General features: G+C 39.2%; 1 protein-coding gene across 11 annotated transcripts in view; it reads left to right on the plus strand.

The window, feature by feature from the left end:
• The window catches only part of CIT (citron rho-interacting serine/threonine kinase), a 70,773-nt gene continuing 52,571 nt past the window's right edge, over positions 590 to 18,791 (plus strand). For 9 of the 11 annotated variants that reach the window (XM_021412814.1, XM_021412818.1, XM_021412819.1 and 6 more), the window contains exons 1-10: positions 671 to 851; positions 967 to 1,092; positions 1,838 to 1,979; positions 3,291 to 3,466; positions 4,861 to 4,962; positions 5,160 to 5,302; positions 6,340 to 6,433; positions 7,751 to 7,954; positions 8,678 to 8,831; positions 15,905 to 16,085. In XM_021412814.1, the coding sequence (XP_021268489.1) occupies positions 997 to 1,092; positions 1,838 to 1,979; positions 3,291 to 3,466; positions 4,861 to 4,962; positions 5,160 to 5,302; positions 6,340 to 6,433; positions 7,751 to 7,954; positions 8,678 to 8,831; positions 15,905 to 16,085 (1,292 nt within the window). In that variant the 5' untranslated portion in view covers positions 671 to 851; positions 967 to 996. The other 2 variants (XM_021412815.1, XM_021412816.1) reach the window with 2 other exon arrangements.

Here is an 18,791-nt window from a genome sequence, read left to right on the forward strand (position 1 = left end):
GATGGCACGTCGGTGCTTCGAAGAGGAGACCAAGCTGGCACTGCTCCACTTGCAAGCTAATTATCCTATGCATGAATAAAATGGCCACACATCACAAAAAGGACGGAAAGGTCAAACGAGCATTTTAAACCAGAAAATTTAAAGCTGCTGAAAACGTTTTTTATTTCCCCTCTGGCAGTCCTACCGGGCAGTTTGCTGCTGCCAGCTATGACGTCCAGCCTACAGCTGAACCAGCTCCAGCCTCAACTATTAAAGAATGAGTCATTTCTGCAACGGTTTGGGAAAAGAAAAGAATAAATAAACTACAGGGCAAGCAGCACGCACGCTTGGCTCGTAGGGCGGCACACGGCGCTGCCCGCGCGCTGCAGGCCCTCCTCTTCCTCACTCCGCCGGGCCCTGGGGAGCCCCCGAGAGCCTCCTGAGGGTCCCTCCGTGGTGGGCAGGGCGGACAGGCAGGCAGGGCGGGCAGGCCGCCGGTTACAGCCGTTACACGCTCCCCTTGCGGGTGACGCGCAGCTGCGCCCCTGCGGAGGCCGCGTCCCCTCAGCACGGCACTTCCGCCAGGCCGCGCCTCGCGATTGGCTTAGGAGAGGGCGCGGGGCGCGCGCCGCCGGAAGTGGCGGCCACGGGGACACGCCCCGGCCGCGTTCAAACCTGGATGGCGGTAAAGTTGGGGTTCGCGCCTCTCTGGGGTTCGCGCCGCTGGCGCTGAGGGGACGCGAGGCGGGAAGGCGGGCGGCGGTTCCGTGACGCGCAAACACCGGTGCTCGCGCTCTGCCCGGAGGGTTCTGTTCTCCACGTGCCGCCGTTCTCAGGGAACACGATCGCTTCTATGTTCTGAACGCTCTCAGGTTGTCCAGTTGAAATAAGCTTTGCCTCTATGGCAATATAGCTGTAGCTTAGGTTCTCCTCCCACCCTCTTTTTCTATTTACCGTCGCTCGCTCAAGTGCCTCTCCTTTTTTCAGGTGTCCTTTTGTACGAGATAGCTTACCGTCATGTTGAAGTTCAAACACAGCACGCGTGCCCCGGCCGACACAGGCCCCGTGGAGCCCATCGCCAGCCGTGCCACTCGCCTCAACCTGCTCTTTCAGGTAAAAAGCGTCCATCTGTTGCTGGGTCTGCTCGCCTCAGATTTGTCCGTGTCCATCTGCGGCGTGCCACAACACAGCTCTCGTTTGTGTGGATCTCAAAGCGCGCCTGTGGTTTGGTTTTTTTTTTTCTGGAGGAAGGGGTAAAGGAAGGAGATCACTTGTTAAAGTTCAGAGCGCGTGTGTAGGTTGCACAAAGTTGAGTTGTGCATCTGATCACGTTTTAACATGAGTGGATTTCCCACATAAGGATGGAATATTGCATTCTGCGTTTTCTAATCCACATCTTTTCCACGGGAGATACAACTGAGAGTTTGTCAGGAGGTGAATTTACCCAGCCAGCTGCTGTTTCATCCTCTGAGGTGCAACAGCTTCTCCTTCTGGAGCTAATATTGATGCTGATTGCTTAAGCAATTTGTACCATGAATAAAACATATGGCGCGATGTCAAGGACAAGCAATCGGATCAGTCATCAGTGCTTGTAGATAGATCCAAGAAAACTGTGATCTGAGCTTTAATAACCTTTAAAAGATCGCTTTGTCTAGAGGTGAAGTAGTTGTAACAGCCATTGCATTTAGAAGTCATGAGTTGATATATTTACCTCACGCTTTTGTGTTAATTTGTCTAATTTCTAAAGTAGTGCTTTTTAAATGAATAATATATAATCTGTTCTATACATATGTTATTGATCTGGGGCTTTTCATTGTTGTCTGAGACTCCATCTGCTGTTGCTTCTTTTTTATTCCAGGGGAAGCCACTCTTTGTGACTCAACAGCAGATGTCTCCTCTCTCCCGGGAAGGCATCCTCGATTCTTTATTCGCTCTTTTTGAAGAATGTAGAAACCCCGCTTTAATGAAAATCAAACACGTTGGCAACTTTGTCAAAAAGTGTAAGTGTTCCTTGGAGTAGTTTTTAGGTGTTGTTTTAAAAGATAATCCTTAAGAACCTGAATATTTAAATTATGTTATAGTTGCTTAAATTTGTAGATGATTTTAATGTAGGACTTGTATCTTCCTTTTTGAGAGCAGGCTCAACATTGCAAAGGGAACCTTGGCATCTTACTAACCTGTATTCAGGTCCAGAAAGGCGAATTGCAAATGGCTTGTGAAGCGCTGCGACTCAGGTTGGATATCAGGAAAAATTTCTTCTGAGAAAGAGCAGTGAGGCACTGGCACAGGCTGCCCAAGGAGCGGTGCAGTCACTGTCCTTGGAGGTGTTCAAGAACTGCGGAGATGTAGCACTGAGGGACGTGGTTATTGTGCATGGTGGGGGTGCGTTGACAGTTGGATCACATGGATCTTAGTGGTCTTTTCCAACCACGATGATTCTATGATTCTGTGACTCTAATGTTCACCCTTTCTAGCTTGCATTATGTTTTAGTTGAAGAAGCACTGTTGTTATAAGTGACTCAATGCTGCATAATGTTCCTGTACTTCAGAAATAATTCCAGATGGATTAATTGAGTAGGACTAAATATTTCATTGAAAAAGTGCTCAGATACTTAACGCAAACAAAAAAACTTCATCAGCCTTTCTGTTAAGATACACAAAAAATTTGGTAAGCAGTAATTTATCATGCTCTTTATAAGAGTTCCATCCAGCAGTTTTTAGTTGAGAGTAATTGTCTGCTAGAGTATGAAGAATTTTTAGAATGCTCTGCAGAGAGCAATTATCTGCCACAGTGCATAGTGGTTGAAACTAGTCAATGAAAAACCTCAAGTAACCTCTGAAAGAAGTGCCTATGGTTGTTTGTTAGACAATGGACTAGTGCCTCCCACAGGCAGAGGACTGAACCCTGTCACTGGACTTGTAGAACTTGGCTGGGTAAAGCCAAGTGCTTTGTATTGGCAAGGGATAGCTGGAAAGAAATTAGAAACAAAAGAGGCTATCAGCCTGTGGTGTGATGAATGGGACAGAATTATGGTTGCTATGGGAACAGTCTTAGCATTTCCTGATTCTTTTGTATGTACCATATTTCACTTTTAACTATGTATTTATTAATACTGTCTTTTTTCTAGTGTTACATATATTGTTTTTTAAGAAGCATATTCTGGAATGATTTAACATTTATTTAGAGTCTGGAATGAAAATACTCTGGGTTTTTTTATTGTTGTTGTTTTGTTTTATTCCCCATAGCGGATGTTGCATTCGTTATGAAGTGCCAGTTAGCTAGCCTAAAAATAAATGTCTTATTTTTATAGATGCAGAGACTATAGCTGAATTAAGGGAACTCCAACCCAGTGTGAAGGATTTTGACGTAAAGAGTGTGGTTGGCTGTGGTCACTTTGCAGAAGTAAAAGTAGTAAGAGAGAAAGTTACTGGTGATGTGTACGCTATGAAGGTGATGAGCAAGGAGTCTTTGTTGGCACAGGAGCACGTATGTATATTTTTCTGTGATGACAGTAGAACCATAAGCTACAATTTGATGAGCATTTCCTTTTTGTCACTACTGTTATACTTGTAAATTTATAAAAGATATATTTAAAATTTTTATTTACTGTTAATATGAGATAGGAAGAATAATCTTCCATTTCAATGAAGTAGTATAACTGTGTGTAGTTTTGCTGTGTCTAAAAGCCATTGTCACGGACCGTGAATCCAATGAGTAAGGTGCCATATGAAACAGAAAAACAGTCCTTGTCTCAAAGAGTTTATCATCTAAATTGTCAGACAAGAAACAAACAAACAAACAAAAAAAATTGAGTCTATTTTGATCAGCTTGATGAACAACTTGATATGGCTTAAATTTTCACGTAATTATTCATGAAGTTCTTAATTTTCTTTTAAAGAGCAACATAGAATGTCAAGAGTGAGTGTGAAGGCAAACTGTGGTGACTGATATTCTACAGAGAGCCTCTCACTATCCTGAGAAACGTGTAGCTTGAAAACTGAAAATTAATAATAATAAAAAAAGAACATAATAATAATGAAGGTTGTTACCATAGTTTGGTGAGAAGTGGAAATTAATCTTCCACTGATGAGAGATGACATGGAGGACAGAGTCCATGAAAGCCCTCATGAATTTGTACAGCAATATCTAAATTAGGTGTTGCCAATATATGGCTGCAGTGAAGTTGCTCCTGAGATTCTCTAGCTTCCAGCATTCTTTGTCTCTGTCAGGAATGAAAATAAATGAAAATTAGTCTTGCTATGGCACAGGTTGGCAAGAAGAGCAGACTGTGTTGTTACCCTCAATATGACACTTAGTGAAAGTAAAGAACAGTGATCTAAATGAACTAGCAATATTTCTGTAAATTAATTTCGTGTTGTCCAGTACTACATCTGAATAAAGGAATAGCTGTGAAAATAGGATTTCAAGAAAAACTTCTATTTTAATCTCTCTCTTCCATGAATTTATTACTGAATTAGCTGTGAAGTGCTACCCTATAATTGTCCTAGCATCTTTTCTGCTTGTCTGATTTCTCTGAGATTAGTATTAATTTGTTAGGGCCAATCCAGCTGAGGTCAAGATTGCACTCCAAACTGGTAGATACTTCACCAGTTTGAAAGGAGAGCTGACCTTTGCTTCAGGGACTATTCATTTGCCAACAAACTGGACAACAGAAGGTGGGAGGGGAACTGAAAGCACAAAGGAATAATATTACTTTTTTAAAAGCACACATCACAAGGAAATGGTATTTAATGGTTTCTAAGTAAATTTTTTTATATAATGTCTTTGGCACAGACTTGCCTCTTTCTAAAACTAGAGAATTCTAATGTATTCCAACCCATTTTCATCAGCATATAACTGAACATTTCCTTTTTTTGTAGGTGTCATTTTTTGAGGAAGAACGCAGTATATTATCTCAGAGCACCAGTCCATGGATTCCACAGTTACAATATGCATTTCAAGACAAGAAAAATCTTTACTTGGTAATACTAGTTGTCCTGAATGCTGTTAACGTTGTTGTACTTAAGAACAATGTGGGGTCTGAAGTGTGCCCATGTTCTGCAAATTTTCCAGCAGTCAGTGCTACTCTTTCGACATGTATCCAGTGTAATATGGGGGAGTTGAATGGAATACCTTTGGTATATACAAACTGTATCTCTTCCTCTAAAATTTTATGAAGGTTATGGAGTACCAGCCTGGAGGGGACTTGCTGTCACTCTTAAACCGATATGAGGAACAACTAGATGAGAGCATGGTGCAGTTTTATCTTGCAGAGCTGGTTCTGGCCATTCACAGTGTCCACCAGATGGGTTATGTACACCGGTAGGTACAGACTGCTTTGCATTACACAAAGTATTTAATCAGTATCATTCCAGATCAAGTGTTATGGAATGATGCGTTCTTGTTTTCTATATACTGTCCTCTTCAAGGACAGTATTTCACATGCTGTATCAGGAGAGAAAATTAGAAAATTAATCATATTCCAACTGTAATTGCAGCTAAAGGCATTAACTTTGATGTAAATTTCAAACTAATATTAAGAAAATATTGTTACATATATTTCCTTTAGGCTTAGTTTAAAAAAAAAAAGCCAGAAGTCCTTAATAGAAAAATATTTTCCAGAACGAAGGCTTATTTTTATTATACCAAACAGTAGAAGAGAGTAATGTAATTGTTAAAGCTTGTTGTATGTGCTTGTTGAAGAGGGCGGTATTATATGTTGGAATAGTTAAATACTGCAGAATTTTCTAAAAATTATATCAAGGCATGAAGGCTCCAACTGTAATTCACGTTGTTGATTTATCCCATTTATTGACGGATATAATTGCACATTTCCTTTTTTGTAGATGTCCTTTAAAAAAAAGGGAGATTTATTCCATAAATTCCAAGACTTAGGACGTGTTATGCAGGATGTTATGTTCCAAGCATTTAGATCATATAGATTGTGGCTTTCTAATGTAAGGTGGCTGCCTGGGTTTGAAAGATGCACAGAGTAAGCTGAGTCACTCTGACTTCCTTGTGTTAGTGTGCAACTTCCTGTGTTCCAGTTTCTGCCCGTTGCCCCTTCTATTGTTGCTTGCCACCTGAAAGAATCCACCTCCATGGACTTGGCTCCTGCAGTTTAGATATTTATAAACAGTTATGAGATGAAGGGATCTTGCGATGATGAAGGGAACTTGACCAATTTCATATTTAATTGGAAGAACAATTGGAAATAAGACTCAAGTAGTAATGCATCGTTAAGGTTTTATGCAGCTGAGTGTATGCTTGAGTGTAGCTGAAAAGGGAGATACTGTTGTCCAGATGTGACACTGGAGAAAAACACAAAAAGGTGCTGATTGCTTTCTTCTTTCTTACAGAGATATCAAACCAGAGAATGTTCTTATTGACCGGACAGGACACATTAAACTGGTAGACTTTGGGTCAGCTGCCAAAATGACAGTAAACAAAACGGTAATAATTTCAGCTTTGTCTCTGGCTTGTTTGGATATTGCAGTCAGAAAGAGAGAACTAACTTTGTATGTGTTGCGTGATTATACCTTGTTTTTTTCCTGTCCATATGGAATCTAATTGTGATGATATTTTTCCAGTTATGACTGGCTTTTCAAACATAAGCTTGAGTATCTTTTGCAGCTCTCAGTAGATATATATTAAAACTCAAAAAAGCAAATATTTAAGTAGGGTAAAGACAAATCTACTTTCCAGTGGTGCTGCACTGCAATACAAAATCATCCTGCTAGAGGTTTTCACAACTATTGAATGTTATGTTTAAAGAAGGACGTGAACTTATAATTGTTTGTAATTGGACTGAAAATTATGTTTGCTGTAACTAAGGTGGCATAGTTTGGAAGACAGAGGAGCTCTTGATTAAAATGAGTCGCGTTCCAGCATTCTGAAATTCAGCTTTGCTCACAAAAAAGCATATATTCCTAGCTGTGAATAGGTTGAGCTTGTATTTATAAGTTGATTTTAAATTTAGGAAACTGCATACAATTTCAAGTGATAATTTAAATTAAAATAGACCTAAGCAATAATATGAAGTTATATATCAGATTCCTCACTTGTTTTATGATTTTTCATGTCTCATAGCATTTTCTCAGTATTGTGACTCTTTATACTTGGTTTTCCTCATTCTTTCTTTGTCAGTGTTCCTCTGCATTGCATTTTCTTGTATGTTTTTTTTCTTCGTACGTTAGCTATCTTTTCAGTCCTCTTGAGGTTTCTGTTAGTATCCCTGCTGTTTTGTTTCACTCTTTTCTGCCACTCAGTGAAAAAAAAAAATGCAGTTCTGGTTTCTGAGTTACCTTTTCCAAACATTTATGAAATTTGAACACTAGCTGATCCTGAACACAAGGCAAAAAGGTAGGGATGACACAGGATGGAAGAAGGCCGGGGAATATTAATGTCTAAATCTGTCAGGTTTTTTTTGAAACTTCATCTATGATGTTTCCATTAATAATAGAGTGCTCAGGTATGCATACTGCTCAAAACATCACTTTTGTGTAGCGCCGTTCTTTTTACGGTGCTGCTCTTTTAACTTCAGCTGTACATAGTTTTCAGTGACAGCTCTGATATTTGTACTCCTTTTTTTATACCTAATAACGCTTTGTTACACTAACTTCAGAGTTTTGCTTATCAGACCTGGTTAAAATTACTTAAACTTTACTTGGAGAGCTGAAAACGTGTCTCTTGTCTCAGAAAGTTTTATTATCATCATCAATGAACAGAAGTACTGTAAGTTCACTTGGAGTGTATTTGCTTCTATTCCAGGTAAATGCCAAGCTGCCTGTTGGCACGCCTGATTACATGGCACCAGAAATGTTAACAGGGTTGAATGGGGATGGCAAAGCTTCTTATGGTCCAGAATGTGACTGGTGGTCCTTAGGAGTCATTGCTTATGAAATGATTTATGGAAGATCTCCGTTCACTGAAGGAACTTCAGCAAAAACTTTTAATAACATCATGAATTTCCAGGTAGACAGCATTCCTCTTTTGGTCCTGGGTAAAAAGGCTGTAACTAAAAACAGAATGTTTTTACAATTGAAGAAAGAAGATAATGTCTCTTAATTTGTCATGTTCATATAAAGTATATCTGCTTTATAAGATTTTTAGCATTTTATTTATATACACCTTCATATTATAAATATGAAGTGTTTTTTTAATAATATCTGTCAAAAACTAACCATCTGCAGTGCATGAATTTAAAAAGATTTTCTTGTCCATCTTTGGCAATTGTAATGGTAGCATCTCCAAAATAACCTAGAAAAAGGATTGAAAAGGTGAACTGATAAAGTTTCCTAATGATACTAAATGTTTCTGGTTAGTAAAGTACAGGCCAGCTATGGAGAATGGAGGACTTGAGGATATAGAGTCTATGCATAATTAAAAGGTCACGTGTCAATTAAATACATTTAAACCACTGCATATGAAAGGAAAAGTATCCCAACCTGACCTAGTGGTGGGCTTAAGGAAGTATTTTGATGTTCTGGTATGGTCGTTCCTGTGTTATTATCTGTAGTGCAGTAAATGTATATCAAAGTCTATTTGGAAAAAGTCCTCGATGTTTTGGTTTTTTTTTTTTTTTCTTTGTGTGCTGTAAGTACTCTTATTCTTTGTGCCTGATGCATCTCAATATTTTGAAATTTAAGAATCTTACTGTTTTCCTGCTGAGCAGAAATCCTTTTCTTTCTAACCCAGAGATACCTGAAGTTCCCAGAGGATGTGAAAGTTAGCAGTGAATTTCTTGATCTGATCCAGAGCTTGCTTTGTGGGCAAAAGGAAAGGCTGGGTTACGAGGGACTCTGCTGCCATCCATTTTTTTCTAAAGTTGACTGGAATAATATCCGTAACTGTAAGTAGAATAACACTGCATTCATAAACAATTGCTGATTTCTGGGTAACAAGAAAATGTGTGCAATGTCAGTATCGAAGCGTGTTTGATCTGAGTCATTATTAGTAATGAAACAGGGCTGTGTTCAGGAGCAGGTGCTTTTAACAAAACAATTTGTTCTGGTTTTTAGATGGAATACGTGAAAACTGTAAGGTAAGGTGGGGTTTGATATGTTTCTGTATGAATTCCTGATGCGGTCGCTATATTACTGCAAGCGCTAGACTGGAAAATCACAATGGCCTTCCCTTGTCTTTCCTCAGATTAAAATGCATGCGTGTTCTTCAGGCCTTTTCCACCTCAGTTTGCTTCCTTTTGGCATTCTCGTACATTTTGATTGCACCTTTAGCTTTCTCTCTTTCGTTACCTGCTGTCCAACTTTTAGATTTTTTTAAAATCTTCTGTAGGTGGTAGAATGTCAGAGGTCATGGGGAGCATTGGTGCTTTTTTTCCTCTAAGTTAATGTGACTAATAAATGGCTACGTTTTTTGTCACAGATCTGTTCCTTCCAGTAGGAATGGATTAAAATCAGTGAAGCAGATATTTTTCTAAGCAGAAAATTGTTTCTAACACTGGGGCAATAGTGGAATTTAGTAGTTGGAAGTACCAACAGTAGTTGGAAATACCAACCACTAGCACCATTGCAAAAGCAACTATTTTGCATACCATCAATGATCTATGAGTGCCCAACTTGTGTTGGATGCTATTTTAAATTACTTGGACCGTAAGATTATCTGTGCAAAGAACTTGCCTGCCTTATGTTCTTCATCATATATGCTGCCTTGTATTAAGAGCAATGATTGTGCTCTAATTTCCATGAATTGCTAAGCCAATGCTTCTGCTTTTTGATGACTATCTCAGCACTTCAGCTGTCAGCTCCGCAGAATGTTTACCTGCTTTTCTGTTGATTCATTCATTTTGAACTTGTGCAACTGCTGTTCTGTTAAATGCCATTGTTTCTGCCCCTTGAGAGCCATTGAACCTCGAATGAGAAATCTTTCTAATAATTTCAGCATGTATTTCCCAGGCTTCAGCTCGCTCTGTGTTTTTTACCCAGAATCCTGTTTAAGCTACCAGTTCCCATTTCTGAAATTTTTGTATTGTATTTGTATCATATCTTATATCTGGAAAAAAATAGCATATAGGAAAAGCTCTGTTTCCTTGGCAATTGCCTGTCCAACACTGACACAACTGCACAAGTTAATTGAGAGTGTTTTGCCATTTCATGTGGTAACAATGATTCTGATGGAACAATTCTGCCGTCATTATAAAATTTGAAGCAGTCATTTGGGATTTAAAAAAAAAAAAAAAAATCCCTTTTTGGCCTGCAGCTGACCTGGAGATTGCATCATTCCCTGTAATATCCAGACCTACCTACAGTGAAGATTCATGCAGTTTTGACCCCTGACTTGGCTGTTATGTCTTGTACATCATAAAACCTCTCTGTAACTAGCACAAAACACAGCAGTCTTTTTGCTTTCAGCAGCAGATTCAGTGTATTGCCTATTGCTTTGCTCTCTGCAGTGGTTCTCTATCTGCTGATCTATTCAGGGTAGTGTCACTATGGTTCTATTCAAAAGCCTTGATGGGCTCTTCCTGGGCTATCTAAGAGGTGAGGTTTCTTTCTTATCTTCAGCCTCCTACCATAGTGGTGCTTAACTGGAGCAATGGCAACCTGAGGAAGCTAGGAAGCCAGCAAGTGCTGGAAGAGGCCACAGGATTTGGATTTAGACCAAGGAATCTCATTTCCTCAGGTTAATAGTGTAAGATTTTGGGGCTATGGTATATAAATTTATCTCTAATGAGTCATTATTAAATAAATTCCGTGTCAGTGTCACTAGGCACTCCAGGATAACCATTCTTAATGCATTCCTTTTGGTTAAGAAAGTGTCATTAAGTAGGTTTTCAGTGTTACAGTTTGTTGATAGGGTAACCTCTGAAAAGTTTGACTCCTCAGCAAACTCCTTCCCAAAAAAGACAGCTGCCTTTTAGAAAAGCTCCCATCTTCCTTGGGATCAATAGCACAGGCCTGTAGAAGCAGCTCTTATGCTACAGAGCAGAATAATCCAGCCACTAACCAAAGGTGAACTTTAACTGCATCTGTCTCAACAGGAAATTTTACTCTTCCTTAGAGTGTTTTACTGAAACACGTCCATGGATCTTGCTTTCTGTATTTGCTGATTTCCCTATTTAATGACTTCTAAAACTTACTTTAAGAAATCTTTGAAAAGCTCGTTTTGATTTAATTGGTAAGAGTTTTCTGAAAATATTTTGGATTTTTGTTTGCCTAGAATGAACGTGTTTCTAGCTGTGTTTCAGCTAACTGATCAAGATTTTAACTGGAATGTTGATGACTGAACTGAGTATTTGATAAGTATCTAGAATCAGGTAGACCTTAGGGAGTGACATCTGGCTTACTGGCAACAAGGTTGCATACTGTATGATCTGAGGATTTTGTTAATCACAGTTCTTGTTTGAAATCCAGAGATAACATCAACTGTTCAATTTGAAACAAAAAATTTGCCTTATAAAGGTTAACTATGGATGGTCAGAAGATTCTATCACAATCTATGTGACATGTATGTGTATAGCATAAAGACCTCTTCGTTCTAAGAACTGTTTTGTAACTGCAGTCCAAGAGATCTTGAGATAGGAACAGCATGTTTAATCTTCCATGAGGAAACTAAAGAAATGAGAGGAAAAGAACGAAAGTCTTGAGCAAACTGGAGAACCTCAGGAAGTATTCCAGAGGGATTTTAGGCTGTCTTCTGTTATAAAACAGGCAGGAACTCGAATCTCTTTGCTCATAATTCTGAGGCTCATCCTTATAAACCCCAAACTGTCATTCAGTATGTTAACAGTTAAACATTTTGATGTCTCATTTAGATGTTTGCCTTCAGAAAAATGTGTTGACTTGTCTCTCTAAATGGAGATCGCTTTCATGTCAGCTTGAAGATGACTTTTATTAGCAGAAACATATGTGTTGGATCATTGCCTTGAGAGAACAGAAAAAATGCTAAGACACTAATATATAGATGGGTTAGAGCTAATACAATTCCTTTGTTGAAATGGTCTTAGACATAATATCCTTAAATTACGTCAGTCAGACCTGCTATTTTCTATTTTTCTTCAAGAACACTTCTGAAATATGCCTCTTAAAACGTGAGAGAGTAACGCCTAACCTACTTGAAAAGGCTCTGCAGATGCTTCTTCCCAGCAAGTATATATAGATCACCTTGTGTCTCAAGAAAAGACACATTTTTATTCTTTAGAAATGTTCTTATTTCCTGTAAATTTCCTGTTTCATCTTTCACTGTCCCATGGGAAATGCACTATCTTTTCTGAATTTGCATGAAAATATTTTGAAAGGAAGGAGAGATCTGATTAAGGCAGTGTTCCTTGAACTAGTCCTAAACGCACACATGAGAAGGGAAAAACATACACAGCCATCCCCCCAAATAAAAAATAAAAAATGAAATAAAAAAATCTTTGTTTTCGTAAGGGACATTTTATCTCATCTTAATGATAAACTGGTTGAAGTACTGCATCATGTGTGGGGTTTAACTTAGCAACCCACAACACCCTCTTTTCCTTGAAAAGTCATTCTTTGGAACAGATGGAAGAGGGTTACATCCTTCCACAAGTGGGGAGGTATCTAGGCAAGCAACTGGCTTTTTTTAAAACATGCAGTTCCTTGCAAGATACTTTAAATGGTAAACAGAACATATAGATTCATTTGTAATATACCAGAAGCAGAAAGAGGACTTTATACGGTTTGTAAGACTAGAAGCATCAGGTCTGCTGCCTTTTTGACTAATAGTTTTGCCTCCCTTTTGGGTGAGCCTGAAAGAAGTGCAAATTTTTCACCTTGTCAGAAGTGATGACATGGTTTCTGCAGTTAGTTCTTGGAGGCTTATCTTGACCTCTGCTAAAGGATTCTTTTAACGAAGAAACTGATAAGCACATCTATCCATTTGCATTCACTAATCTTCATCTTGTTCCAAAAATACGGTAATTAGCAGTCCTTTGATTTTAAGCAAGAAATAATAATTTGTTATGATTATTAGAGATTGGCTAGAGATTATGTCACCATGTGATCCTCATTTGAGAACCAAATTGCTCATCTGTATTAGCTTATTTTTACAAGTCTCCTCTGAAGTAAATGATTCTGTAGGCATTTTGGACATCATGCAAAGGACCTTTCAATCTTAGGAATAATGGCCCATGAAGAAGCTAGCAAATAAACAGAATGGATCTAGCATTTCTTTTTTCCCTCAAGATATTGCCTCTTACTCCTGTGTATGTGGGTTTTTTGTGGGTTTTTTTTTTCCCCTTCAGTGTACTGAATAAGTTCTGATTCTCATGCTCAGTCCCCGCTGATGGTTCGGGATGACTTAATGTACCTTTTATACTTATTTTTTTTAGTAAATGCAAAACAGAGAGCAAAAGTATTTTCAATATTTTTCAAAACAGCTTTCACAATTTCCTTGTTCACATCTACAAAATGTTAGAAGAAACCATACTGTAAACACTTTACTCTTCAAATTCATTTCCTGCCAGCCCTGAAGATTTGGTCTGTCTTGCATTCAGTTTTTTATTTTTGCATCCTTTATTCTCCACTTAGTCTGTTTTATCATTTTATGTGCATGCTGATCATACACATATTTAAATTGTATTTTTCTCTATGCGAGTAGTTTGGCTAGAAATTCTTGTTAAGAGGGAAGATTTTCTTTTTAATGGTTATGTCTAAAGATGACTCTTAAGAGCGCCTTAGCTTCCTTCCAGTGAGAAGTAAGACACTAGACCTCTCTTCATAAGCTGAAATTAACTGTCAGATTCTGAGGAACGTACATCAGGGGTGTTATAACATTATACAAAGGTGGCTATGTTGTTTTTTGTTACTTCTCTAAGAAAGATTCTGGACTTCCCCAAACGAAGTGAACAGTTTGCTGTTTGCTCTGCTACTTTGCCTCATCAACTTTATCTGTCTCCAAAGACAACGTCAAAAACTTCACAGCCACCCCTTCCTTTAAGAGGATGCACAAAGATCTTTAAGCAGAGGTGCTAAACTAAAATAATATATTTTCTGTAATTATCTTCCTCTGCAATGAGTTAACTGTAATTTTGGGGTCCTCTTTGCATTACAGAGGATGTACTTATGAACAGCATTCTGCTGCTTCCATGTTTTCAATCTTTTAAGAGGATATGAAGAATAGCTTGGCACTGTCTTGACATTAAGGGCTTTTTTTAAGGGCAGATCCTAATAATATGTATTCCAAAATTGTTTACAGTGCATAGATGTCAGTATTATATTGGATCTAAATATACATTATAACCAATGAAATAGCAGAACTTAATAAATGCATGATATTGACAGAAAACTTAAGTGTTCTGAAGCCAGTAAGTAAAATTGCTTATAACTGAACCATTTTAATTTGTGTATTTTCCCATTTATCTCATTCTAATGTACTTGGAACTACTGTACGTGAGCAGCATTCAGACTGCTCCATGGAATTTCTTTCCTCGTCCCTGCCTGGCAGCAGTGTCAGCATGGCTCCTCGGAGAGCCGCTAACGAAGCATGCATGTGCAGCTGTGATTTGGTGCTTGACAGGGATGTTTTTTAGCTATTAATACTGTTCTGGTGGGTAGTTTAAGCATGGGTTTGTCTAGAGAATTAAGAGTTAAAAAGCAGGCTGTGAATGGCTTGGCAACCTAGAGGGAGCTAGCAAGCTCCAGCCGTGACTCATTCTGCCTGTGTCAGTCAGATAAGCATCAGCATCTGTCACGAATGCAGGCAGGTAGGGTTAAACTCGAGCATGCAGAGAGTGAGGAGCAGGGAGCCTGCACTGCAGGGGTTGTAATGTTTGTTCCTGGTTCTTCAATTCTCATCAGCCCCTCAGCTACAGGAGATCTATACTGGCTCCATGGTAACGGTTTTAGCACACTACACTTCCATCAGCTTGTGACAATGGGCTGTGCTCTAGTTACGGACTGAAGAGCTGTCTCCTTCATAGAGGAAAAAGGAGATTAGTAAATTTGCTATGAGTGAGGACCCAAGTGATGAAGAGGAAAAAAAAAAAAGGTAGAGAATGTGATTTAGTGAGGTAGGAATTGGTCAGCAGGATTTTGCATTTATTCCCTTCACACGCGTAGCCATGCCAGCAGGTAGCTGGGGTGCTGCACACCATTGAGAATAACTCATCTTTTTATTCTGTTGGTTAATTAAACTGAAGTAAACATTAGAAAATCAGCTGAAATTAAACAACTGCTTAGCAACTAAAGTGGCACCAATTTAGAAATTATAGTAAAAAATAGACTGTAATTCCTTCTATATATACCTCTCTTCAGAGCTGATTGTATCAGAGCCAGACTGCAGTGGTGTCCCAACAAGAGTTCCAGATCTTTAGCAAGCTCTTGTGGATAAATAAAATCTTGCTGGTATTTCTTCTCGCCCTGAAGACCAGTTAGATTTCAGTAATTGTGATTCATTAAAACCTTCCGGGAGAAAGACCAGTTAACTATTGATCAGCAGCCCATGCTGGGGAGATTTTTGGTAATATTAAAGTGTAGATATTATCCCTTAGCTGACTAGCAAAGGATCAGGCTGCATTCTCACGTAGTGGCTTCACTAACTGGATAGGTAGGAGACATTTTCTAGATGAATCAGAATTGAATTACCTTTAGCTGTATTATGGTAATGATTTTATTAGCCTCGTGCTTTGATTTGATTCAGTGTGTGTCTGGAGAGAGGAAAAAAAAAAAAAATCCACACACACAAAAAAAGAAAAATCTCCAAACTAAAACCCCATTTAATCAGTGTGGGAGATACTGTGCCTGCAGAGTGGTAGCCATGTTGGTAGCTTAAGGGTTAATCTCTTGTTGCTGTAATACGATTTGAGAGCAGCAGCTCAGTCTGCTTGTGTTAGCAAGATTAAAAGCAGGAGCTGCAGTGCCATTGCAAGCACTGAATGAGTGGGACTGTTGCAGAGTGAACTGTAGCTGAATTTTGTCTTTTTCTCCCTGCTTTTTTCACCAGCTCCTCCCCCCTTCGTTCCTACTCTCAAGTCTGATGATGACACCTCAAATTTTGATGAACCAGAGAAGAATTCGTGGGTTTTATCCTCTACACGGCAGTTGAGCCCGGCAGGTTTCTCGGGTGAAGATTTGCCTTTTGTAGGGTTTTCATTCATCAAGGCACTGGGGACCCTCAGATCAGAGTAAGTACAAATTACTGCTTAGGTGGGTAAGACCACTGGAAAAATATGAAGGTTTGTTACGGGGAGGATGATGTACGTGTGGGGAAGAAAGCTGTTTTAACTGGCCTGCACCGCGCTTTAGGGAAGCTGCCAGATTCTGGCTTTATCTGTTGCTGCTGAGGCTTGTGCATGTCCTAATGTTCTGTGGTTTCTGGGCTGAGAGAGAAGGAAGGGGATCAGAGGATTGATTTTAGACCAGTTGTTATTAAAAATTGTTGTTCAGATACTTTGAATGAGTTACTGCTGTTAACCAGGCAGCAGTAGGTGACTGCATTTCTGGTACTGCGGACCACGGAAAGAAGGAAAATGCTAAGGAGTTAAGAGATGGAAAAGCAGGGAGGGCATTTTAATGGGTTAGAGAGTGAGCACCACAGCGCTGGGGATGTGTTAGGCTGAATTGGTGATCCACAGAAATGGAACTCCACTGATCTGGGAATATGCAGTGATAGGTTGGGGAATGAGGGAAGGAGCTTGACGGCAGCTGACTGTGGGTTGAGTTAAACGTGAAAGCTGGACATTGCTGTACTGTGTGCTAGGAGACTGGAGGTTCAGGTGAAGTATGCACGGCATGTCTGTGAAGAAAGGTGAAGACCTAGAAAAAAGGTTTTTCAGTTGAAATGTGATTTCAGAGAGAATGGAGTCAGGGACAAGAAGAATGTAAATAGCATGTTATAAACCATTTGGTGCGTTAGGTGGTTAATTCCTGATGACAGAGCTATTGAAAAAAAGTACTAGTGCAGAATGTTGAGAAGTCCTTACCTCAGTATCAGGAGGCCTCTCAGGAATGCAATGGCTTTAGCTGGGTTACTGACTCAATGCACTGAAGCGCTGTGCTGTGTTTTCATGTCAACCACCGTTTGTTGCTGCTAGTTAGTTCCCATAAGGGACTTAATTGTCAATCTGTCTTAATCAAGTTTTCATTTTTCTGTCATATTGGTTATGAAAGTTCCTCTGCGGGATGTGTGCAACCAGATCTGGTGACGCTGTTGACATCTTTGATCTTGCCCACACTGTGAATCAAGGTTATATGATGGTTATGCCGGTAATAAAAAAGGAAGGCTTCGACCGTCTTTCCTTAGTGTACTTGATCTTATGACAAAAGAGGAAGGAAGGGAGAGCACGTAACAACCAGGAAAGCACAGTTCTGTTGAAATGATCCAATATTGTCAGCAGAACTACAGAAATGGAATGTTGTATCTGTAGAAACCTGGGGTTAAAACCTATCTTGATTTATAAGTGAAATAACTTCCACTGTTATCGTTTCTGTCTGAATGGATCTGTAATCCATCTGTCAAAGCTAGATGGCCATTCATGTAACAGTTAGAAGAGGCTCAACAGTGGACACGCTTACATGGTAAAAATGTAAATGTAACAGGGGGTCCAGGACTGAACTGGAGAGGAGCTTGAGGTGAAGTCTAATGAACAGTGATACAACTGTGCTGGTGGTTGGAGGCTGAAAAGTAATGCAGATGTAGCATTGATACACCTCCTTAGGGGACCTAGTACTGAAGATGTGTATTGAAGCAGCATTTGGATTTTGGCAATAGATGAGAAGGGCTACAGGAAAAGAATATAGATGTTAATGTGCTCTGGAGAAATGATTGAAAATGACAGAATGACAGAAAAGACTGAAGTAGAATTTCTTCTTGTGGCCTGGGGTTTCCTCAGCTGGAGTAGAAAGACATCACGCACCTAATTTTCACCAAACTGACTTTTATGTAAGCTGATCTTAGTGGTTTCTTTTCTTTTTCTTTTTTTTTTTTTTTCTTTTTTCAACAGTCCTGAAGAATGCACTCTGATATTTTTAGGAGTAAATAAGTACTTGCATTTTATTCTATGAAGGCAATTTAAATATAGCAAAGAGTATGGAGGCTTAATAATACCTGCATTTAAATAATGCAGTGGTTAGTTTATTCTCAATATCACTGCTTCTTACTTATGTAAACTTCTTACTTATAATGTATTGCATAGAATGTGCTTTACTGAGGAAATTAAGTACTGTTTCTGTCCATTCTACTATGAATATCAATATCTAGATGGGGAACAGAGCAGTAAATGAAGGGCAGGCTTATCCGTTGTGAATCTTGGGATGCTTTCTCTTGAAAGTCCAAAGTCATCAAGTTTATCAGTGTGGAGTTTTTCTTCTTAAAACCTTTCCTCGGGAAGTCCATCCCTTATGGTTGCTAAGTGATGTAGGTCTGTTTTCCTGTGTCTGCAGCATGATAGCCAGTGCCTCTAGTGCTGCTCACAGTCAGGCCAGGCAACTGCAGAGTGTCATTAAAAAGGACCTTGAAACTTTCCTTGCTTATAATTTGAGGTCTGTCAAGTCATGAAGTTTATGGTTAAAGTCTGGACCCAGTTTGTTGGATGCTGAGAAGCCACAGCAGACTTGGGAATTTCAATTACTTTAAAGGAAAGAATAGTTTAAAAAAAAAAATTGGACAGAAGGATGAAAAGTTTTCTTTTCCCATTCTCTTCTTTCTCCTAACCACTTAGGATCTGAAGGGTTCACCTAAGTCACTTAGACCTGTTGCTAGAAATTACCAAGTCAGTGTGTAGTTTAGAAGGGTCCACTGAATTAAAATACTGTGTATACTGCCCCATACCATGAGTTTTGGGAAGAATGTGAGCTCAAACAGAAGAGCAAAAGGCATGGTGGTAGTGTGC

Source organism: Numida meleagris, chromosome 14, assembly GCF_002078875.1.
Source record: "Numida meleagris isolate 19003 breed g44 Domestic line chromosome 14, NumMel1.0, whole genome shotgun sequence".
NCBI lineage: Eukaryota > Metazoa > Chordata > Aves > Galliformes > Numididae > Numida > Numida meleagris.